Here is a 24,289-nt window from a genome sequence, read left to right on the forward strand (position 1 = left end):
GACAAGAAAAAACGGTCCCTGGTGAACTTGTTCAGTTTCCTCACGACATGTTTGTTCCTGTTCTTGGCCGTTCAATTCTCAGATGGCGTATCAGGTGAGTAGAAGTTTTAAAGTATCATATGATCGAAAAAAAAACGGCGTCAAACACGGCTGGGGAGTGACAGTAGATGATAATTTTGGAGAGGTCAAGCCCTAGACGTCATTTTCTTGCCCCGTACTCTTCGTGATTTTTTAACGGTGTTTACTGCCAGTTGGCCTGCCAGTTGGCCAAGAAGGTTGTAATTTATTTTTATACCAAGGAAAAATAATTTTTAAACGGTGACCTCGGTAAGACCTCGCCAAAATAATGATCGATTGTCGTTCCCAGCCGTCTTTGACGTCGTTTTTTTTTATCATACTGTACAGGGTGGGCCACTCATATGGCATGTTGTGGTGTTGGAGACATATTTTTAATTACATTTGTATTGGCACAGGTGCTGTTAGCAACTTCGCCACGAAAATCAACAAGATCACTGACAGTTTGGACAAGGCAGTGCTGGGTCTCAGCACTGACGTCAACTACACGGACTACAATGCCAAAACTGACTACCTCAGTGTCAACACCAGTTTTGAGACCAAAGGCATGGCGGGACTGTACAACATAACCACCCTGTTTATTAAGGCTGTCATGCCCAAGGACATTCTCATGCAAGGTAAGCATAGCACATATTTTTGAGAATAAAGTAGAAAATAATAAGGGTAAGAAAATGATCAGTTTTGAAACACTCTGTATAGATAAATAATATCAAATTAACTCAGGAATCGTCCAACTAAAAACGAATTGTACAGGGTGTCAAAAAAATAGTGTACCTATCTAACTATTACCTACACAAATTTCGCGGTTCACCTCAAACATGCCTCAAACTCTCGGTTACCCTCGGCTACGACAACTAGTGATGTTAATATTTCAGAAATTTTTGATTGTTGCAGGAAATTTCTGAAACTTTCGAAAATTAATGAAATATTAGGAAATTTTACAATTTTACATATTTTTTGTCTCGATACAATAAAGAAATTAGATAGACATTTGATACCAACATGTAAGTGGAAAAATAAAACAATAAACATAATATTAGTTGTTATATTTTTAATAAAGAATACATAACCCATAAAAGTCATAAACATAACCAGGGGTCGGAAAGTGAAATAGCAAAAGCGGTTCCACCGTTTCCATGGAAATTTCAAATAAAATAGTTCCAGCCTCGGGCGCTAAGTGGTAGTGCAATTAATTTTTAGGTTAAGAAGTTGCTACTAGTTACTGCCAGATGGCGTTCAATCAGATTTTTTTTGTAGTTTCCATAGTTTCCAACGGCCATTGTCATACTATTGTCAAATTCTCAAAAAATATTGTCGTTGTCATAGCGCCAATCATAATATTATCAAAAATGATTATCAAAACGTTTTTCAAACTATAATTTGTTATATGTGTTTTATTAAACAATTCCGTTTGTTTGTGGCCCTAAAAATATAATGTAAGTCTTTTATTTTTGCCATCATTTAAGTACCTATTTATATTTACTCAATTTACAAAACTTTGGGCGTATTACGTTGGTCTTGTTTTATTATAATAAACGATGTTTAAATATTTGACTTATAAATAAAAACTTTAAATAATAAATAATATTTACACATGTTTGGCTTTAATTTTATTTAATAATTGTAAAAATTATACTGTTAAATCTTATTTTTTACACATCATAACGATACTTGTTATTAGTATTCTTGAATTTGTGTAAAAAATAAGATTTAATAATCAAATTTAATTATTTTAGAATAAAATTCATTCAGCGCGGGCTCATTTAAAAAGCCCGCGCTTCGATCCATTTAAAACAAGCCCTACTCAATAGATGGCGCCACTTCTGTAGGACCATTTTTCAGTATGGCAGAGTCTATTCTTTTTCTAGCTAGGTATATTCTTTGAACATAACCCATAGCAAAAATCATTTGGTAACATTTGTATTTTGTGCATAAACCACGAACTATGACTATGAATTAAAAAAAAAAACAAAAAAGCACGAAATGTAAATTTAAAAAACGTAAAACACAAATAATTGAATTATTATTCTATTCCGGAATATCAGGCCCTGAGCTGGTCCCATCTTCATAGAGTATTATAGTAGTAGTAGTACCCTAGTACTGTCTTCAGTTTCTATTCCCAAATCAGAATCATCTGGTTCTGATTCTGAAGGATGGACCTCTACCTCCACGAGTTCTAGTGGTTCTGGAGGAATTTTATGTTGTTGAATATCATGCTCCATATCCACTTTTTGTTTTTGTAGTAATAATTTATTGTTATGAGCTAGCGTTTTCTATACGTCGTATACCTTACCTTGTTGACGTCACGAGCCGTGGCATTTGGAGTTTAATACGTGTAAAACATAGCGGGAACGAAGGGCAAAATGAAATTTTGACCGACAGTAGAGAAAATGTGTCAAATAAAACGTTTTCAAGCGAAAATTGGACAAATTGAAGATTTTTGGGAATAGTTTTGAATATCTTAAGGATAAAAAAATGTGATTTACAAAAAAGTATAATTTAGATAAGTTTTTCTCCTGACTTTTTTAGGGGGGCATTGACCTTTTGACCTTATGGTTAAGCAGCCACTGGTTCATAGAAACTTTTTGTTATATTTTTATCTGCAGAATCACCTACCGGAGTTAGATACACTATTTTTTGACACCCTGTATATTTTATAAACGAATATTAAAACAGTGAATCAGTATACATAATCTTGTATATATTTGTATATGTAGGTATGTATAAATACTAGAATTAAAAATTAAGAATGTTTTTAGAAGCCTTAAAACATTTTTTAAAGCTTCTAAAAAGTTTTTAATTTTTTTTTCGAAGACTTTTTATTAAAAAAATTTCACGATCAAAAATGCGTGTTGAAAGATAAAAATGTATCTATTAATTTTTTGTTAATGTTAAAATCTTTAGAATTGCGGACTTTTGGACAGCAACATTGCTTTAAACCGAGGCATCCTTAATTAAAACCCGTTAAAGTGAAAAAATAGAATAGATGTAGGAAAAACAATAAATACTCCTATAGTCTATAAAATGAATACCTTTGAATTTTGACCGTTATTTTTTCCCAACATGGCAAATATAAAATCCCTCTGTCAAAAAAGTTACTGATATTCTTTAAATTGAGTGCCCGAACGAATCAGATAGGTAACTCTTTTTACTTTCGTGAAATAGAAAAGGAAAATAATAAAACAAGTGACAGTTCTTCCTCGTCTTGCAAAAATCAACACGAAATGACATAATTGGCAAAGGTAAAATGTCATCAGCTTTTGACATTTCTAAATATCAGACCAATACCGTCTCTAATAGAACAGCCTCGGAGCGAGATTTATGACGTCAAGCTAGTTAGATACTACGGATTAATGAATATGTTGTAGAATACATGGAAAACATAATTATTGCTCGTATTTTTGGTTTCTGCTAACATTATAGCCTTCATCAGTGTTGTGTCATATGAAAAAAATAGTGTCGAATATAATCCAAAAAATTACATATAAAATATTATCTATTAGAGCTACAATTTAGAAATAATTTTACAAGATACAGAGTGTCCCAAATAAGTAAAAAATGCTATAGTTGTATTTTTTTAAATGGAACACCCTGTATATTATTCTATTTATTAATCCGTAGTATCTAACTAGCGTGACGTCATAAATCTCGCTCCGAGGCTGTTCTATTAGAGACGGCATTGCGTCAGCATGGTCGCAAGTTGCTAACCTAATAAAATTAATACTAGAAAAGCCCGCGGGAACTGTCAAATTCAAAGTCATTCGTTTCACAGATTATACTACATATTTTAACAATTTTTATTGTGCAGAACTGCCAGAATGCAGAACGAAATTTTTTTTCAATTCTGGCAACGCTGCCATTAATTGCGACGTTCTGAACTAAGCTTAAAGAATCAATTATTGAAACCACTAAAGCCAATTTCGAGCGAACAACCGTTGGTTATGGTTGACCTTTAAACGTCAGTTACTGACGTTTAAAGTATTGTTTATCTGTCAACCATAACCAACGGTTGTTCGCTTGAAATTGGCTTAAATTTACTCCATTCATTGTGAAGTTCTGAATAAGGCTTTAGTTTAGTTTATTTAGGTAGTGCTAAAGTCAAAAAAGCAATAATCAAATTTGCTGTAAAAATTAAAATTGAGTTATCAAAATAAGCATTCAAATCGTGCCGAAATGTACTCATTCGGCACTCCATTAAAAACTAAAGTACTTGTGCATTATTTAATTTTCTTATCGCTATGTGTACATTGACTAGTATCCTTACCAATGACATCAGACAAAATTGACGACAATAAAAATAAATAGAAATAAATTGAAGTTAGATAAAGAAAACAATTTGATGCGATGTGCGAATTAAGCTGTGAATCGCATTGTCAGCTAATTTTTACATTATACCGTTCTATGTAACGTTTAAAAAAATTAAAACGGTAAATACTATTCAGTGGTAATCGTTTGTTCGCTCACTATGTCCTCCTTACCGGTCTACGGTAACCCAGATTTTTTAAACGCCTATAGCGATTGTTGTTTGTTTTAAATTTTTTTTGACCACTCAGCGTTATGTAATAATATATTAACAATTATTGGTACAGTGATTAAAACAAAAAAAAATGGACAAAGTCTTTTTATTATTATTTAAACGAAAAAATTACATTATGAACCAAAAAGATAGCGCCACAGTAGCTTTTGATATAACAGTCGATGATGTTAATTTGTATCAGACCAACGCCTAGTTTTTGTAAAGGTGCGTCCACATTGCTCGCGAGCAGGCCGAACGAACACGAAAAACATAGCAAACAGTCGGAGCGAGATGCGGAAATGCCTGTTTCTACTGTTTGGCTCTCTGGCGATACATCAAAGAGCGCTTCGGAGCCATGCGAGCATACTTTACGACGGTTCGAAGCCTCGAACTTGTAACGATGTTACTTAATTTTTGTGATAATTAATTTGTAGTGATAAAGCAAGTAGTAGAGTCTTGGTTCGTATCGATTGATACTCGCGGGGATACGGCGCGCGCCGTTGTCCCTACTGTGTGCTGCTTTCCCCACTCCTGTAGACGAGAGCAGTACCATAGACAAACAGAAAAATTAAGACTGCCAGAAGACGTACGACGCGCAGGCAAATGTTCCTGTAGCGCATCGACGCAAGTGCCGAAATACGTCCATCTAGCTATCTGTGTTTCGACACTAGTCCGTTAGTCTTAGCATATTCAGAAAGAACACGCTAACCTCCAGCGTTGCCAATTTGTGAGGAATTCCCCAAATTGTGGTGAATCCGGAGCCGATTGGGAATTTTGTGGGGATTAGCAATAGGCGGCGAAAATAAGGGGAGTTTCAACATTTTATTGCTGATTGAAAATGGCGTAAAATTTTAGCTTTAAAACGGAGCGGACGATATATCTTCCCAACTTAAAAATTATAATCTGCTTTTTTACTTGTGCTTCCCTTTGCAAATGCTTCCAGTTAAAAAAAAAAGAAAATTTAGTGACCTCAAATTATTTAATGACTATTAGGAAGGGATTAAAAAACAAGGAGGTAATTTACAGTTTAATCCCTCTAACATATATAATAAATATTGTATTTTTATTGGGAAATGAGATTTTTTTTGTTAAAATAATCATATGGGAATTTTTTGGTGAATCGGGACATTTTTCTCCCCAAATTCATGAATTTAATTTAGATTTTGGGTAGTTTAGAAAATTGACATTGGCAACGCCGCTAACCTCATTCTTTGTTTGTTGTTTGTTCAAAAACCGGCAATTACGGCGTAGTACAAGGCTTTGATCATTTTTTCAGAAATTTTTGATTGTTAATTTTTATGTTTGTACCAAAACTAAACAGTTGTTTTTTATTAAAAATAGCAGACAAAGGTAAGAAAGGTAATGTCCATGCAGAAGTTTTTAGTTCACAGGCTATTCTTTTTTCTAGAAATTATACCATCCAGCCTCCTATTTAATTATTAAATGAAAGTGTGAAAGAGATATCAAGGGTTATTCTGTTAAAATATCATCCGGCCAGTCTAGGCCCTGTTGTGAACCAGAAGGTCTGCTAAGTTGGATGTTGGATATAGAATGGAAGGAATATCATGGCCGAGAACAAGGCATAATTCGCTGTCCCTTTGATGTAGGAGGGGTAGGTTTGTTTCATAATAGGCAGTAAAACCAAAAATTCTACTGAGAATCTTCTATATTCTAGGCCTGTAAAGATAAATAATTCCTGGAGCCATCTCGAGGTATAGTACTCAAGTCGGAGCGAATCAATTGATAGCACGATGAAAAGAAATAATAGCCATCATAAACTGTAAATATGTATATAACTAGTACAATGTATCTATTTTAACTGTAAGTACAATGTAGCTGAAGATATTTAGTAGAATAGGGGTATTATAAATTAATACAAAATACAATAATTGGTCATTCTTTTCCATTCCTATTCCAGGTCTTCCCATTTAATCGTTTTCCCCCATAAAGGAAGATTAAAATTAAGAGTGCCCTTAACCAAAAATAGTGAAATAAATGGAGATAGTCAAATTTTATATTAGCGTGTAAGACTTTGAATAAAAAGGTGTAAAAGGATTATAAGTGCTGTATGTGTATCCTTTAATATCATGATAATATAAAATTTGACTATCTCCATTTATTTCACTGTTTTTGGTTATGGGCACTCTTAGTTTTAATTGCCTTAAAAATAATAAGTATAATAATAATTTAAATCTCCCGCTCTTTCATAGTTCGTTCCTGTAGCCAACTAGAGGGCGCCAAAAGCGCAATCTCCCAACATTTTACCACGCGATTTACCACTCTCTAAACTATTAACTTTCTCTATGAGCAGTACCGTTAGAAAATAAAAAGTCGTCAGTTGCTTGGTACCTGGTTTGGCGAATAGACGACAGCTCCGCTCTGCTCCTCCGAAGGTAAAACTCGACAGAAAGCCTCGCTTTCTAGAAAGTGCTCACCCGACTACTCCCCGCCCTCTCCCTAAAATCCTGTCTTGCGCAGTGTCTGTTCTAGTGTAGTGCTACGCCACGTTGTTCATCAAGTGAAGCTTGTCGTTTGAAAACTTTCCTCAGTTTTCCTCGGTCAATCAATTACGTGAACGTGTGTCCTAGCCAACGCCTTCGGAAAAGCGGTGAGCGGCTTTACATTAAATTCAGGAAGAAGGCCGTTCTCTGTCTTTCAAAAAGGTGGCTGACTATGAAGAGCTTGATGAGTAGTCCTCTGGTCAGTATTTTCACAAGTACTGTCGGGAGGCGTTTCCTGTGCCTAATCCATCCGTCATTGAAGGGAAAGCGTGAAAAACCTACAATTTTGACCGTGGGGTGCTGTTTTCACGTACCGTTGGATTGTGGGCTAGTGAACAAACGAAAGACAAGTTTCTTCTCCGGGTTAAGATAGGGTTTAACTAATAACTTTTTGATTTCGCGATCTTGCCACGCCTGTGCTGGGATCTACTTTTGAAATTATTAGACATCCAACACCGCCTTTTATTCTCTTTATCTCTTTCGTTTTGCAATAATGATCGCACTAGCAGCCGCTATTAAAGATACTCTGGTATCATCTATGTCCGAACAGCACGAACGTAATCACTACATTACAATGTGGACGCCGTTGCTTGCGAGCCAAAGATCTTGAGAAATACGACCAACAGGAAGCGCAAGCAACGAAAGCACAATCAGAAGCGCGAGCAGGACCACGAACAATGTGGACGCACCTTAATATTTCAAGAACGACAGCTTCCAAAGAAAATCTAGTTACATCATTAAATTCTACGCGAAAAACTATGGAACTCAGTTTTTATCTTTTCGATAAGTTATAAGATAATAGCCGATATAGCCGAGATACGAGGGGTGGTCGAAAAACAGAGATGCCCTTTGGGCAATTATGCAAAAGTTCGGAGTATAGTCTGTCCAACGAGAAGATCCTTGACAGTGATAGATGTGTCTGTCATTTTAATTTCAAAGTAGTTTATTTTATTTTACAAAGAAATAAGTTGGTACAACTGGAACGCATAGCAGGATATATTTAAAATTGATTGACAAGATGACAAGTGATTACTTCAAAATATTGTGAAAAAAAACTGTATGAAAACTGAAAAAAATGTAATCGAGTTATTTTATTTAATAAAAACAGTATGTGTTAATACAAAACAAACAAGAACAAGACACTACATACCAAAAAAATATAAAAAGAACTATTTACTTTCAAGCTTTATGAAACTACCAGCATTTATGATTATATTTATCAATATAACTTATGTACAAATACAAATTTGTAATATTCCACAGGAATAAATAAACAACATAGGCGAATAAAACAAACTATTTTATTAATAATAACACCTACCAAATTTTATACCTTAAAGGTTGATTAATTAACTTTAATCTTAATTTTTAAACCAGTACCTTTTGACATTATTTTTCTGTAGGTACTAAAATCCATTATTTACCTATCGTGTAGCTCGATATTTTACAGCTACTCCAGTTTTTAGTATGTGTTTAGTTTGATCCTTCTACCATATACGAGATGCACTTATCTACGACGAAATGGTATACAGACTTTATCGATGGCAACTTCATTGGTGTATAAGCCTTTCTGCCTGGGCAGCGAGTATTAACCATAAACTGTGCTCTGGGTCTACAGTTAATTTTCACTCGATTTTTCCTCCACTTGACTTCAAAAGACACAAAACACACGTAATAATACGAATCAAAATGCATCATCTTCCAAACAGCGTTGCCAGAGACTTTTCCAAAATTGTACTATTCTGTGGTAAAAATGTACCAGATTTTGATCGATTTGATCGAAAATGTACCAGACAAATCGCGCATCAGTCAAAGTCGTCTCGGCACTGTCAGCCACAGATAGAAAAAGAATTCTTGGCAGGGTTGGCAGAATATAGTTTGACTTATATTTTTTACTTATATTAAACTTTCTGATATTTGTAGTGTAATTTGCCGATTTTTATTCAAAAAATTATTATTGTAATCAATGTTTACTGTTAAAAAATGTACCAGAAATGTAAAAAATGTACTTTGGTACAAACGGTTCCAAAATGTACCAGATCTGTACAAATGTACCCGCTCTGGCAACGCAGCTTCCAAAACGCAGGGTATTTAACAAAAGTTGACACAAAATTATAACCTATAATTTGGCAAGACTTAGACAAGCGTCAAAAATGACAAAAATCTAAAGGCGAGTTCATACGCATCGGCGTCCGTTTGTCGTTCATCGTTCCGTCAAACCAATAAAATTGAAATACGATCTGTCATTTTTTAAATAAACCAATAAAACTGGTTAAAAACAACAAGACACGACGCATGACGGATTTATATTTAAACCCATCCATAGATAACTTTAAAATTATTAGAAACTTTTTTTAGTAAAATAAATAGATTGGTATGGGACGTCATCTGCTTTTCTTCTGTCATTGTCTGTCGAAATCTTACCTGAGAAAAAAAACAGAGTATACCTAAGAAATTTCTAACACTAACAAATACAGATGTGAAAACCGCATCTTTGTATCTCTACTCAAAAACGAAACTTCATCGTTTTCAAAAACACGCTGTACGCAATCAAAGACAAACATTATTACTTATATTCGAATTCCACTTTTTCCAAACGTTTGTTCTGTTTGAAAAATGAAAGCCAAGAAAAATAAATACACTGATTTTTATTTATTTTCACCAGGTGTGAGGCCTATTTCATCAACTGATATTTATCGTTTTTTTTTCTGTAAACAAAGAAAAAATATTTGGGAGGTTTTAATAATGTATCATCCATAAGTAGTGTATTTTTTTTTGTTACTCTACAGTATGTCCCTGGATTTATTTCTCTATTACAAGAGAAGAATCTTTTTTAGTAATGACATTTTCAGAAAAAAAATCATTCGTCATACAATTTTTTGCTCCACATCGTTTTAGAGAAAATTATTTTTTATGATAATATAATTTCGATTTCGTTCTTTGATAGATGATTATTTTTGATTAACGTCATATTTTTTGCTGTTGTTAATGTATCACATTTTCCGATAACTATTATCTATATACAGGTTGTTAATTTGTTTATTACTCGCGGCAAGAGCTTTATGGTTGAAATATGGCAACCTCGGCCCGCTCGTCGATGACGACGCGACGGGACGTGTCGGCAGAAAAATCAATAATGCATGCGTTCTCAATAGGCAGTGTTGCCATTCTGTTCCCCTATAAGTAACTGTCGAGTTAACAACCTGTATATAAATCTCTAAGTCCTGACTGATCACTGACTCATCAACGCCCAGACCAAAGCCCTTGACCCTAGAAAGCTGAAATTTTGCACAGGGGTTCCTTTTATGATGTTCACGTGAGATAAGAAAGGATTTTTTAAAATTCATCCCCTAAGGGGGTAAAAAGGGGGTGGAATATTACAATATTTTTTGTTTAAAAAACGGTCAAGTTTTCTTGGGAAAAAAAACGCTTAAACACGTATATTTTATTTTCTTTTTACATATTTTGAGATTTTTTTAAAATGTATACCTACAGGGTGTCTCGAAAATCTGGATCATTGATTAACCACGATCCTGCTTAAAGCGCTTGACGTAAAAAAAGTTCATTTTTCGAGAAAACGGATTTACTTTTAGGGGTGTAGAGGTTCGATAAGAACGGATTTTTCGAAACTGAATTTAAGGGGGTGAAACCACCCCTCAAATATTAGAATATTTTTTATTTAGAAACCGGTGAGTTTTTCGGAAAAACTCTTAAACACGTATATTTTATTTTGTTGTTTTACATATTTTAAGATTTTTATAAAATTTATACAGGGCGTTTCACAAAATATGACCATTGAGTAATCACGATTCTGCTTAAACTGCTTGACGTTTAAAGCCGATTTTTAGCAAGCGGATTGACTGTGGGGTGTAGAGGTTCGATAAGGAGGGGTTTCTCGAACCTCAAATTCCAAGAGGGTGAAAACGTCCCTCAAATAATCTATACTAATATATAACATTCTTAAATGACTCACTGATTAATCACGATCCTGCTCAAACCACTCACCGTAAGAAGCTCAATTTTGGCATACAGGTTGATTCTAGTGTGTAGTGGTTCAATAAGAAGGGATTTTTCGAAATCCCAGTTTCAAGGGGGGTGAAACCACCCCTCAAGTGATTACCATATTTTTTATTTAAAAAACGATCAAGTTTCCGAAAAAACGCTCGTACACGTATATATTTTATTTTTGTTTTTACATATTTTAAGATTTTTTAAAATGTATACAGGGTGTTTCGAAAATCTTGTCATTGATTAATCACGATCCTGTTTAAAGCGCTTGACGTAAAAAAGTTGATTTTTGGAAAACGGATTGACTTTAGGGTTTAGAGGTTCGATAAGAAGGATTTTTCAGAAACTCTTCTAATTCTAAGGGGGTGAAACCACCCTCAAATATTAGAATATTTTTTTATTTAGAAACCGGTGAGTTTTTCGGAAAAACTCTAAACACGTATATTTTATTTTGTTGTTTTACATATTTTAAGGTTTTTTATAAATTTATACAGGGTGTTTCACAAAATATGACCATTGAGTAATCACGATTCTGCTTAAACTGCTTGACGTTTAAAGCTGATTTTGGCAAACGGATTGACTGTGGGGTGTAGAGGTTCGATATAGAGGGGTTTCTCGAATCTCAAATTCCAAGAGGGTGAAAACGCCCCTCAAATATTACAATATTTGTTATTTAAAAAACGGTTAGTCTTTCAGGAAAACGCTTGGACACGTATAATTTATTTTGTTTTTTACATATTTTTAAATTTTTTAAAAAATCATACAGGGTGTTCCAAAAAGTTGGGTAATTGATTAACCACGATTCTGCTCCAGTTTGTATGTTAATGGAAATTCTTGCTTTGCTTTATCATATCACCATTACAAATGATTAATTCGACGCGAACGAAGTCGCGGGTACATGCTAGTCACCCTATAAACGGGATTAACCATTTTAGAACAAGCGAACATTTTTATGAAGGATGCATTTTTCTCAAAATGTCAACAATAAAAAGGTTTTTCCTGTTGTAAAGACAAATCCGGGGACATACTGTATATCAGATCTAAATAATAATCTAATATTAAATAAATATTTTCACTGTTATTTTAAATTATTTGAAACTTGTTAGATTTATTTTTATTTTTTGTTTGTTTTGAATTTTCCGTTGCTTTCACTGGCTTTTACTGGGTGATAAACTCAGTGACCCGATTGAAGTAGGTTAACCGAATTTACTATTACAAATACACGCGACCTGCCTGCATATCGTAGATGAGACTCACGGTTTTGGCTTAGCGCCAATACGGCACTAACATTTATCCTATAACACTTTGGAAATTAAAGTCCCAGTGGCGACGCACAGTGGTTTCGGCAATGGAAAAAAAAACAAAAAAGAGGGTGTTAAATCGGGTTTAAATTATCCTATCTTACATCGAGTTAGTTCAAAGACAATATAATAATATTACTTTTTTAATTTAATTACTAGTTTTGAATCAAAACACCTCCTTTTTGACAATTTTCTTAATATAGGAAACGCGCAAAAATAAATCGAAAACAAGTAATATTTTACAGCCCTTTTTTTAATTCCTAAAAATCGGTATTACCCAGGAACTGTTTCGTTTATCTATGGGTATTCAAAGTAAAAATCATTTTGCCAAAATATACCGTGCCTTTGATGCAGTTTAGTTTGAATCTATTTCTAATAAAATTACTTTACTTCTTACTTTAATCAGACTAGAACAAAAAAGCTTTACCGAGCTTTGGTCTCGGATTAATTTGCCTAAAAAAAGCAACCGTTAAAATAGTGATTCTATAAATTTTATCGCCACATTCGGCCACGTTTGTTAAAAATTTAAAATAAAAGATAAACAGTGTGGAAAAAAATGAAAACTACATTCTTCATTTTTGCGAATGCCGATGAATTCATTTAATATAATTTACTTTTTTTGCCTCTTAAAAGTATATAAATATCATTATATTGTATAAGATTTAAATGTTATAAATTATAATAATTTGAACCACAGTAACTAAAAAAAAGCATCAATTGAAGCGTAAAGTGCAAATTTTTGCATTAAGTTTAACTTCTTGTATTTTTTAAACTTTTGAAGGAATTTTCAATTTGCCAGCCAGATTCTAAAACATTGTTTTATCGACTATCGAACCGTTCTTTGCAGTTTTTTTCAATTATTGGTCAGGACCCATAATACAGGGTAAAACAAAAATGCGCGCATTTTTAACAAAATTTTAAGTGAGCTTCATTTTGTGGAGGGATACAGGAGATCCATTTTTTGTGGATAGTTTGAAGGAGGTGTTTTATACCTCGGGACATTTATGAGTTTTTTTGATTGTCGGTAGAGTTTTAATACTAATAATTTTATCTCCTTGTGAAATGAAGACATCGTATTTTTAAGCATTATGCATTTTAATGTATAATTAAATAAAGCAAACAAATAATTTTATAAAACTAAAAAGTGTTACAGTTATAGAGGGCGTTAAAAATTTATCTAGTTGGTATATTTAAATTATATGAACAGGTTTTATTATGTATCTTGGCATAACAAAAGAAGCATTTAACACTTTTTCATTAACGATACAGTATAATCACTTAGTATAATCATTAGTTAATACGCATAATACTCAAAAATACAATATATTAATTTCATAATGAGATAAATTTCTTAGAATTAAAACCTTACTGAAAATCATAAAAAAGGAAAACATCGCAATGGAGAGCGATACCCCAAAAAAACTCAAAAACGTCCCGAGGTATAAAACAGCTCTTTTAAAATACCCACAAATAATGGAAATCCTCCATCCCCCCACAAAATGGAGGTCACTTAAAATTTTGTAAAAAATGCACGCATTTTTGTCGCAGTCGACTGGTCGACCCAATCAGTACTTCTGTCAGTAATTAAAGTTCTAGGGAAAGGTTTACATCATGCGTTCAGCTTCACGTCTTAATTACATCTCGTGATACTTGATTTGTTTATTTATTAATGAGTCGTTGTAATTTTCCCGAAAGCTTGAAAAAATTTAAGTGCAAGTTAGAAACATTTGCATTTTTGATAAAAATAAGTGGAATTGAGTTGGTGTTTGACAGCGGTCGCGCTATTAGAACTCTGAATTCAAAAATCGATATCTCGAAATCTATTATAAATAAATGATTGTAGTTTTTTTTTCAAAAACTTTCCTAACATTTCTGCTATATTTTTTTCGCAGACAGTAGGTGAAAATACCGTTCTTCAAAATAAAAAAAGTCAATATCCCAAGTGGTTCTTAAGTTATGGCGTGTTGCGTGTTAAAAAGTTTATAAATTATCGCAATTACTGATGTTTTCTCATTATGAAAAAATGGATACTCTAACGATATCCTTATAATTCCATTTCAGATGCTCAGAAACATATCTAATGATTTTATCTAGTTATATTTTCCAAAAAAAGTATTTTAAAAATAAGCGGTTAGCGATCGTGATTTTACTTTAATTGATAGGGAAGGGCGTATCGGCAACGCCGCAACAGCACACCGTCGCATTTCTCTCACTGCAACTTAAGAAGATCCCCATGCGATTTATAGTCTGTCCAACGAGAAGATCCTTGACAGTGATAGATGTGTCTGTCATTTTAATTTCAAAGTAGTTTATTTTATTTTACAAAGAAATAAGTTGGTACAACTGGAACGCATAGCGATATATTTAAAATTTGATTGACAAGATGACAAGTGATTACTTTAAAATATTGTGAAAAAGTGTATAAAACTGAAAAAAATGTAATCGAGTTATTTTATTTAATAAAAACGGTATGTGTTAATACAAAACAAACAAGAACAAGACACTACATACCAAAAAAAATTATAAAAAAGAACTATTATTTACTTTCAAGCTTTATGAAACTACCCGCATTTATGATTATATTTATCAATATAACTTATGTACAAATACAAATTTGTAATATTCCACAGGAATAAATAAAACAACATAGGTAAATAAAGAAACTATTTTATTAATAATAACACCTACCAAATTTTATACCTTAAAAGTTGATTAATTAATTTTAATCTTAATTTTTTTAAACCAGTACCTTTTGACATTATTTTTCTGCAGTACTAAAATCCATTATTTACCTATCGTGTGATGTCGATATTTTACAGCTACTCCAGTTTTTAGTATGTGTTTAGTTTGATCCTTCTACCATATACGAGATGCACTTATCTACGACGAAATGGTATACAAACTTTATCGATGGCAACTTCATTGGTGTATAAGACTTTTCTGCCTTGGCAGCTAGTATTAACACATAAACTGTGCTCTGGGTCTACAGTTAATTTTCACTCGATTTTTCCCTCCACTTGACTTCAAAGACACAAAACACACGTAATAATACGAATCAAAATGCATTATCTTCCAAAACGCAGGGTATTTAACAAAAGTTGACACAAAAATTATAACCTATAATTTGGCAAGACTTTGACAAGCGTCAAAAATTACAAAAATCTAAAGGCGAGTTCATACGCATCGGCGTCCGTTTGTCGTTCATCGTTCCGTCAAATAAAACTGGTTAAAAACAACAAGACACGACGCATGACGGATTTATATTTAAACCCATCCATAGATAACTTAAAAATTATTAGAAACTTTTTTAGTAAAATAAATAGATTGGTATGGGACGTCATCTGCTTTTCTTCTGTCATCGTCTGTCGAAATCTTACCTGAGAAAAAAAACAGAGTATACTTCCAGACATGTAAATACCGACCTAAAAGTAACAGTTGCCAGCCCGGTATAATACCTTATCAGACCAAATAAATAAGGAAAAGCTTGAGCACAGAATATTACAACAGAAAAACACAATATATGCTTTAGTTAACATTAGTTAAATAACGAGGAAACATTTACTTTACCTTAAATAACCTTCTTTGTCACAATAACGAAAATTTACAAACCAAAATAAACATCAATGAGTCTCGATTGGTAGTTTTAAAAACTATTATTTAACACCTTTATTTAATACCTTCGTTGTCTGATTTTTTCCTCTCCCTAGTTTACGAGTAATATTTTAAAAATTAATAATAATTATATATGTAATTATATAATTTTATTTATGTTTACAGAGTGTCAATTATGTTTACAGAGTGTCAATTATACAGAATCTCAACAGGTTAACATATGTTAATACCATACTTTTTGATTTTATTCACAGGCCTGGTGACGGTGGACAAGAACAAGCAAATCCATTTGACCTACGACTATGCAGACTTGATGTGGTACTACCAGACCTTGGTGGCGCTGCTCGTTTTTTTGGCGCTCTGCGTAGTGTTATTCCCCCTATTCTTCCTGTTCTTTTGCTGCTGCAGGTGTTGCTGCGGCAACTGCGGTGCCCGGTCTCAACCTGCCGACAAAAAGAAGGATCTTTGCAAGAAACTTTGCCAGGGAACGGTGCTGATAGTACTCGCCACAGGACTGTTGTAAGTATAGTCTGTTCAGCAACATTTTTTTTTAAACCAGTACCACAGATTAGGTATCCTATAAGTATACAGATAAAAATCTTGTCCCTAATTCGTGGTACGAAAATTGTTTTTTATGACGATGTGCAAACGAGTCAAATTTCCTGTGCGCAAAAATGAACTGGCGTAAAATAACAATAAACAGCGTAATAGAGAGATATCGTTAAACCGAATAGCGCATGGACGTTAATAAGGCCAGGTGTTATTTCCTTTACGTGAGGTGGTATTAACTCTCTTCATTTATAGTTATCGGATCGGAAAGAATTCTGATCGCGTCGGGTCCGCTATTAAACTTAACCTAACTTTGAATTTAAAACTTTGAAATTGTTTTGTTTCCTAGGTATTTTAAAACTAAAGGGCTAAAGTGCTTATTTCCAGTGCTTTATTGTTCAACGTCTGCCAGTGGGTTTAGGGCAACAAGCAACAAATTCCCTTAGAAGGGCTAAGTCGTCATCTGCTGTAAACCTAAGACTCTTTATAGGTTCTTTAGTATTGGAAGAGGGTGGAATCCATATTTTGAAATATATTTATTTAATTAAAACTAATCCCAGCTACTTAAATATCAAATTACCTAATAAAACTAAAGCAATAATTCAAAACAATTCAACCATAACCTAAAATAAAAGATCTTGCCGGCCGGCTCCGGTTGTCAAATACCCGCACATGCCCAATTAAGCAATTTTTATACGTTATCAGAGGTTATTTAGAAAGAGCGCTTGGTGTAATTGATCCGCAAATTACGTCAGGCGGTAACGTTATTAGCGGGTGTTGCGTTAAAAATTGACTCGCGCATATCGTAAATCGTAACCATGAAAAGGTACGCGTAAATACTGGATGACGCTATTCAGTTTTCCGATATCTCTCTAATAACTGTGCCGGTCAGGCGCTGTGCACAATTTTAGAGGCCATAAGTGGGCGTGCTATGTGCGCAAACTAGTCACCTAACTAGTGCCCGATTCCAAAAATTGGAACCACGAAAAACAATAAAGAAAAAACAAAGATTATAATCTGTATAATCTGTGCCAGTACCCTTTGACGTTATCTTTCTACAGTACTGAAAGCTATTATTATTTACTTAATAAATAAATAATAAATAACGCTTTATTGTACAAAAAGCCAAAATAGCTTCATCGACAAAGCATATTTATTTAAAAAACCAAAAAAAGCACAAAAAATATACAAATAATGTCACATAATTACAGTTGAGGGTTGGAACCTTTGGTGTTAAACAGCAAAATAAAAACACTAAATCACCACAATACATCAAAACACTTTTTTTTTCACTAACCATGTTAGCATCATCAGCAGATGATTATATATATATATATATATATATATATATATATATATATATATATATATATATATATATATATATATATATATATATATATATATATATATATAAATAATGGAAAATAAATTTTTAATAAGATTCACTTATATTCAATTGCTTATAAGAAAATTCTTTCTGATTGGTGCCTTGGTGTTTTCTGTTGCAGATATTTGGTGACCTTTCTGAATTGTAAATGTAATTGTATTTTTACCACCTAATTGTTTTTTTTGCTCTCGTTGCACGAGTAAGGGTGTTTTATTAATGTTTTTAGTGTTTTTTAGTGTTGTGCCTGATCACTAATTTTCTACATGACCACCCACACCATTGGTTTTTTACATGAATACAATGATGGACATGCCACAGCCTTGTTCGACATCCATAGATCACTTTTACTAACTTGACTTCTCTTGACAATTGACTTGACGTTTGGATGTCGCGGTTGTCGCCTGTCAATTGTTTTGCGCCTCCACGCTTCGGATTGAGACGCAAAATTCTTTAATTTAAAAATTTCAACATCTCTTAATTATTCTAATGTTCTAACTTATATTTGGCGGCTTAACTGCCTTTCTTTTATAAGCAGTCCTTGTGGTTGACTGGTCATGATGCTTTCACGGTGGAGTTATCAACACAAACCATGTTTACTTTTATGGAAGGTATTTTCTGTACCACGTTAAGTAAGTCTTATTCCTTAACTTTATAACAGCAATTGTCTAACTTGTATTTCCATTTTGTCCTGAGGAAGGAATAAATAAATTCCGGAAAGCTTGACAATTAACAAAGTGTATTAATTTTTTGTCAAACCCTTCCGACTGCAACCCCACTAAATCCCAGATTTTCTTCTCACTAGTCAGTCGAGACTACTTTCTGCTTATATATATATATATATATATATATATATATATATATATATATATATATATATATATATATATATATATATATATATATATATATAGTATATATATATATATATATATATATATATATATATATATATATATATATATATATATATATATATATATATATATATATATATTCAGTTATAAAATACAAATATTAAATACTAGACCTTAACCAGTGTGTGAGATGATCAAAATTTAAAATTCAAAATTGTCTATGATTAAACATCAACAAAAAAGTCGTTTACCGACAATATAGGGCTCTCTCCAGTAAGTATGATTTCAGAGCTTTGCGAAATGCGGGAAAGAATGAAAGCGTCTTGATATTCAAAGGCAGATGATTGTACATTTCTTTGGCATTGTACAATACTGAGCCTTTAACTAGTTCTGAGCTCGGGGTTGGCAGATAGAGATCGTGCATTCCTAAGTAGATAGTTGTGAGATGGCTTTTTGGGGAATAGCAGATATGTGCTTGCGGATTAAGTAAACGGATTCAAAAACGAATAAAGAAGGAAGAGTCAGTATTTTTGAAATTTTTAAAGAAATTCTGGCAGTGAGTTCTACTGTTTAGTCCTAATAAATATCGAACTGCTCTCTTTTGAAGTTTGAAAATACGACCAAATTTTGTTGCGCAGCACGTACCCCAGAATGGAAGGAGCTATATCATTGCGAAAAATGCAACAAAATATGTTTTTTTCGTGTTTTCACTCCTGAGAAATACGATTTGTGATCTTTTTTTATAGATTTGGGGTGGTGTGTGCTTTTGTCAGCAACGAGCAAATGCAGGAGGGCATCAGAGACTTTCCCAACAACATGAACAACAGCATTCAAGATACGGGAAAGTATTTGAATCACACTAGTGGTGAAATCAATCATCTCCTAGTCGACAACTACAATGAATTCAGTGATGCACTATTTGGTGTACTGGACAGTAAGTTTTTTAGTGGAATCTAGCGTAAATAATGTAGAAAAATATTTGTATATACAGGGTGGCGCCAGGGGGGTGACAGTGAAATAGGAAAATTGGAAACAGTCATTAGTGTCATTCCAGTCATTCTCCTCACGACAAGTATGGCCGCCTAGACAAGGACAGCATTGTTTTTGTCTAACTATTGTCTAACTTCACAGTTTAGAATTGACAGATTTCTGCTTCAGAGACAACTTAGATTTAATTTAGAACAAATTGAAAATATTCATTTTCATTTAATTCATCTGCTTAGTTGTTTTTGAAGTTCAATTTAATATTTCGGCTGAAATTTAAACATAATGGTAATAAAGTATATATATTACATGAAGAACTTGAGAAAATGACGTTTCTGCAGTAATAGGTATGTCCCATGTATATGAAAATAGGTAGTAAATAAACACTGCTTTTACATTTTTAGATGCAAGAAAATGGTGTTATAATATCTTTGATCGGCGATTTTTCTGAAAATGGAAGCAATTTACAGCAAGGTGGGGATCATATTTAACTATAGCCATTAGTTATCTCCAGTATGTGCGATTTATTGTCAATAATGCAATAAATCGGACTGATAATCTGATTATGTTATCCGACTAAGTCTCTTTTTTGCATCTTTTTGATTTATAAGCCAGGCCTCTTTGGGGAATAATGGACGCTTTTTAACAGTATATTTCTATTTTATACCTATTGATATTTTTACATTGTTAATTTTAGTATAAAAAATTGTTTGTTTTCAGGTTTTTGTATAAGGCCCTGCTTTTACGGTGTCCGTTTTCTGTCCTGAAGTCTGCGAATACGTGTGTGTTTATTTACAAATTACTGTAAGTCTTGTTATACCTTGCAACTAATTTACGTTGCAGCACATATAATTAACTAATTGGTATTGAAACACAATCCTCTCTATATTTTTATATTTATTTAGTCACGTTGTTCCATATTTCAAATAAATATATGTGAATAAATAATTTTTTGGTTTATTATGAAAAGAAAAATACAAAATACATTTGAACTGAAAGAGACCCGCTATTGAATAACCGGAAACGGAAATGAGAATTAAGCCATCATGTCCATCATGTCAACCTGTCAATTGGAAAATTAGTTCTCCAGACGACAACGAAGGCTTTCGGTGGCGTATCGTGTTTCCACGATTTAACACAGAGTTGACACTTCTTTCTAGTTAATTATTTTATGGGTGGCGCACCTCATTCGCCTCGATTGATTATACGAAAACGGAAAGATGTAGAAACAAAATATTTTATGGGTGTATGTGGGGATGCAATGTACACAATGGGTTCTTTCACTATATTTTGGAATTAGCATAATTGAATAAAACAATTAATTCTAGAATTTTCTGCTATCTCACTTTCGAAAAATTTGAAGTCGTTCTTAAGAAAATAAATAAAAACAAAAAAGCCCAGAATAAAAATCCGCGCTTTATTTTTAATACGTCACACTGGCGTTGAAAAAGCGGCAACGCCGCGGCCGGGCCACCATGCTGGCCCATCACCACCTGGTCAAAGGCCATTCAACCTTTTCCAATATGGCGGAGATAGAAGTGCTTTATTTGGCGCGTATTTAAACCTGCTTTGTTTCCAAATAGACATTTTTCACACAAATGTCGGATTACGTAATATTTCACTAATTTTTAATTTTACAGGGAGTCTAAAGCCTCCACATAAGTATGGAATTTTTGTATTATTACTTTATGAAAACATCATTGTATGTGTGGGGCACTAGACCCAAAAAGACTTACATCCAGGCCATTTATATTTTCAAATGTCAATGTTGTCAATATCTTCTCTGATCTTTTGATGTAAAAGCTTGATTCTTCTTCAAATATTTTACTTATAGGTGAGGTAAAATGTAAGCAGTAGCCATAACTACATCCTCACTAGGGTAACAGAGCTTTGGGGCCTTTGACCTTTTGAGGCATATTTAATGCACTTCTACCTGAGAATCATTAGTAGAGCCTATCTCTTTTAGCTGTCAACCATTTTGAAGCTCGTCATTTTTGGGGAATATAAAAGCAGAACCCTTGGGACCTCTATAATTCCTGTTACTTGGAATTATGTAAAGGTATGCTACAATAAATGTTAATACCTACCCTTTAATACCTATCTTTTGATTATTGTAAGTAACCATTATAAAGTACTATACAGACTTTAGGTGTAATATCTTGATAAATACTGCTAGTTCTTACCTTAAAATAACTCAATAAATAGAGGAGCAATGACAGCACAAAGCCTAAAGTTCTCTATGTGGGAATATCTGCTGGATTTTTATTACACTGTTATTTTATCACAATTTTCGATCACACCATGCACTGAACACTAAGAACTAAACAAACGTGTTGCAGAAGCACAAGAAACTAGGAGATAATTAATTATTTTGTATGCAATCGGAACGAGAAACCACGACCGCTTTTTCAGGTTAAAGGTAAACAATTTAATAATGCGCTGCCTTCGCCGCCATATTTGCCTTGCCCAGATCATGTTGATTGGCCTTGAGTTGAGGTGGTGCTGGTCAAATCAAATCGCAATGTTGCTGCCTTGGCTGGCGCACGAGCACGGTTCTGGAATGATTGGGTGTATTTTTCATACGTCATCAATTGGCGCTTTAAAATATTTCAAATTAAAGCACTTTGAGGGCCTATAAAAAAATTATTCAATGTCAGAACTATTTTTTTTTGGATAAATATACTGAAAATAGCTCTATTTCAGATTTTGTTCCTGAATTGGGTATTTTATTTTTGTGAAAGAGCCCATTTAAAATTATTTTGAAACATACAGGGTGTCCTTCAGAACTAAGTCCATAAATTAAAAGTTATATTTTTTCATGGAACAATTCGGTATTTATTTAATTTTTTGGATTCTTGGGCCCAAAAAGTGTATTTATTGTAAGGGTTAAATATGTTTAAAATCGTTTGGTTTTCAGGATATTTAAAGATATTTAAATATGCACGCTGCAAAAGTATTGATTATTAACACCCTGTACATTACTTTTTCAGAATTAATTTTGTGCTGTGAGTTTAAAGGTAAAGAAATAGTACTTGAAAATGTCATTTCTTCCTTAAATTTATACAGGGGTACCAAAAATTGTTGATCTATTTTAAGGATTTATTTTACATAAAAACTTTGTTATTTCAAATGCAACACCCTGTATTTTTTTAAATAAAACGAAGCACATTCAAATGCTCTTTCAAACTATATTAGGGTTTCCTATACCTATCTATCTCAGATTTTGAATAAAAAACGATTTTTAAATAAAATGGCAATCAAGATGGCTGGTATCGCCATGGCAATTTTCTAGTGACAGTAACTATCTTCAAAATCGACATTAGTTTATGGACATTATTATTTAAACAGTTTACTAAAATTTACCCACAGTAGTTTAATAAGTAAGTATTCTTTATTTTATGAAGAAAAATATATATCCATCGAATATAAAATATAACTATGATATGGATCTCAGTTCTGAGACACTCTGTATATTTCAAAATAATTTTAAATTGTGCACATTGCCTCCACACATATACCCGTAAAATATTTTGTTTCTACATCCGTTTTCGTATAATCAACCGAGGCGAATGAGGTGCGCCACCCTGTACAGTACGTCTGTCCGTTCTGTAGCTACGGGGTATCCGTGAGTGGGGAAACGATATTTTCTCAATGTTTTTCGTAAAAAATTAGACGACGCGTCCCATCAATAAAAGTTCGACAAATTTGCAGGTAGCCAATAAAATGAGTGGGTGGAGCGATTTGCGGTGACGTACTCGTCAAGTCGACGTATAAAATATATTGCTATTTATTTAAATGTTTTTTGTCCGCATTCCTTTCATAGACACAGATCCAGCAAACGGACTGTATATAATATTTTGGTATATACTATTTTAGATGCTTCCGTTGCTGTCACCTCGCAACTGGAGGAGTACTCCAACGCTACGGCTATGCTGCAACTTCTTGATTTCGCTCATAATTTAACCAACGTCCAGACTACTTTGGAGGATCTGAAAACGAGCTCAAACAGGCTGAGAGTGTACGCGTCTCAATTGAATGACGGTAAGTCATTGTTGTGGTTAATTTCTTGTAATAATGCGATTTTTGTTTTTGGGTTTAATATGTTTTATTTCTTTCATTCTTCTATTCAACTTGTACACGGCGCTATGCGGCCTTGATCGGGATCTTTCTGTCTATCTTTAGCCTACTACGATTACAATCAGGCCAGACCCCTTATATTATAAATTAAATTGCAAATAAAATACATGAAACTAAGTAAATTACTTGGCATCATTAAATCAAACCAAACACATCGAAATTCCCAAGTAGCATTTGGACGTTATCTAACGTCGGGTATACGTCGCGTTTAATAAACCTGACGTCGGGTACCAACGTCGGTTCGACCGCCTGACGACCCTTATTTGCACCTAAATGGGGAATACAGATTCGGGTCGCCTCGACGTCGGTATCTGACCTGTCACTGCAAACCCGATTGCGAACACTACGTTGTTACATATGGT

General features: G+C 33.4%; 1 protein-coding gene across 8 annotated transcripts in view; it reads left to right on the forward strand.

Moving 5' to 3' along the window:
* The window catches only part of LOC115884337 (prominin-like protein), an 82,499-nt gene that overhangs the window by 19,928 nt on the left and 38,282 nt on the right, over positions 1–24,289 (forward strand). For all 8 annotated transcript variants that reach the window (XM_030902882.1, XM_030902885.1, XM_030902886.1 and 5 more), the window contains exons 3-7: positions 22–94; positions 474–692; positions 16,268–16,532; positions 19,553–19,740; positions 23,667–23,831. In XM_030902882.1, the coding sequence (XP_030758742.1) occupies positions 22–94; positions 474–692; positions 16,268–16,532; positions 19,553–19,740; positions 23,667–23,831 (910 nt within the window). The remainder of the gene's footprint in view (positions 1–21; positions 95–473; positions 693–16,267; positions 16,533–19,552; positions 19,741–23,666; positions 23,832–24,289) is intronic.

This window comes from Sitophilus oryzae, unplaced genomic scaffold, assembly GCF_002938485.1.
Source record: "Sitophilus oryzae breed Bouriz unplaced genomic scaffold, Soryzae_2.0 scaffold_227_pilon_pilon, whole genome shotgun sequence".
NCBI lineage: Eukaryota > Metazoa > Arthropoda > Insecta > Coleoptera > Curculionidae > Sitophilus > Sitophilus oryzae.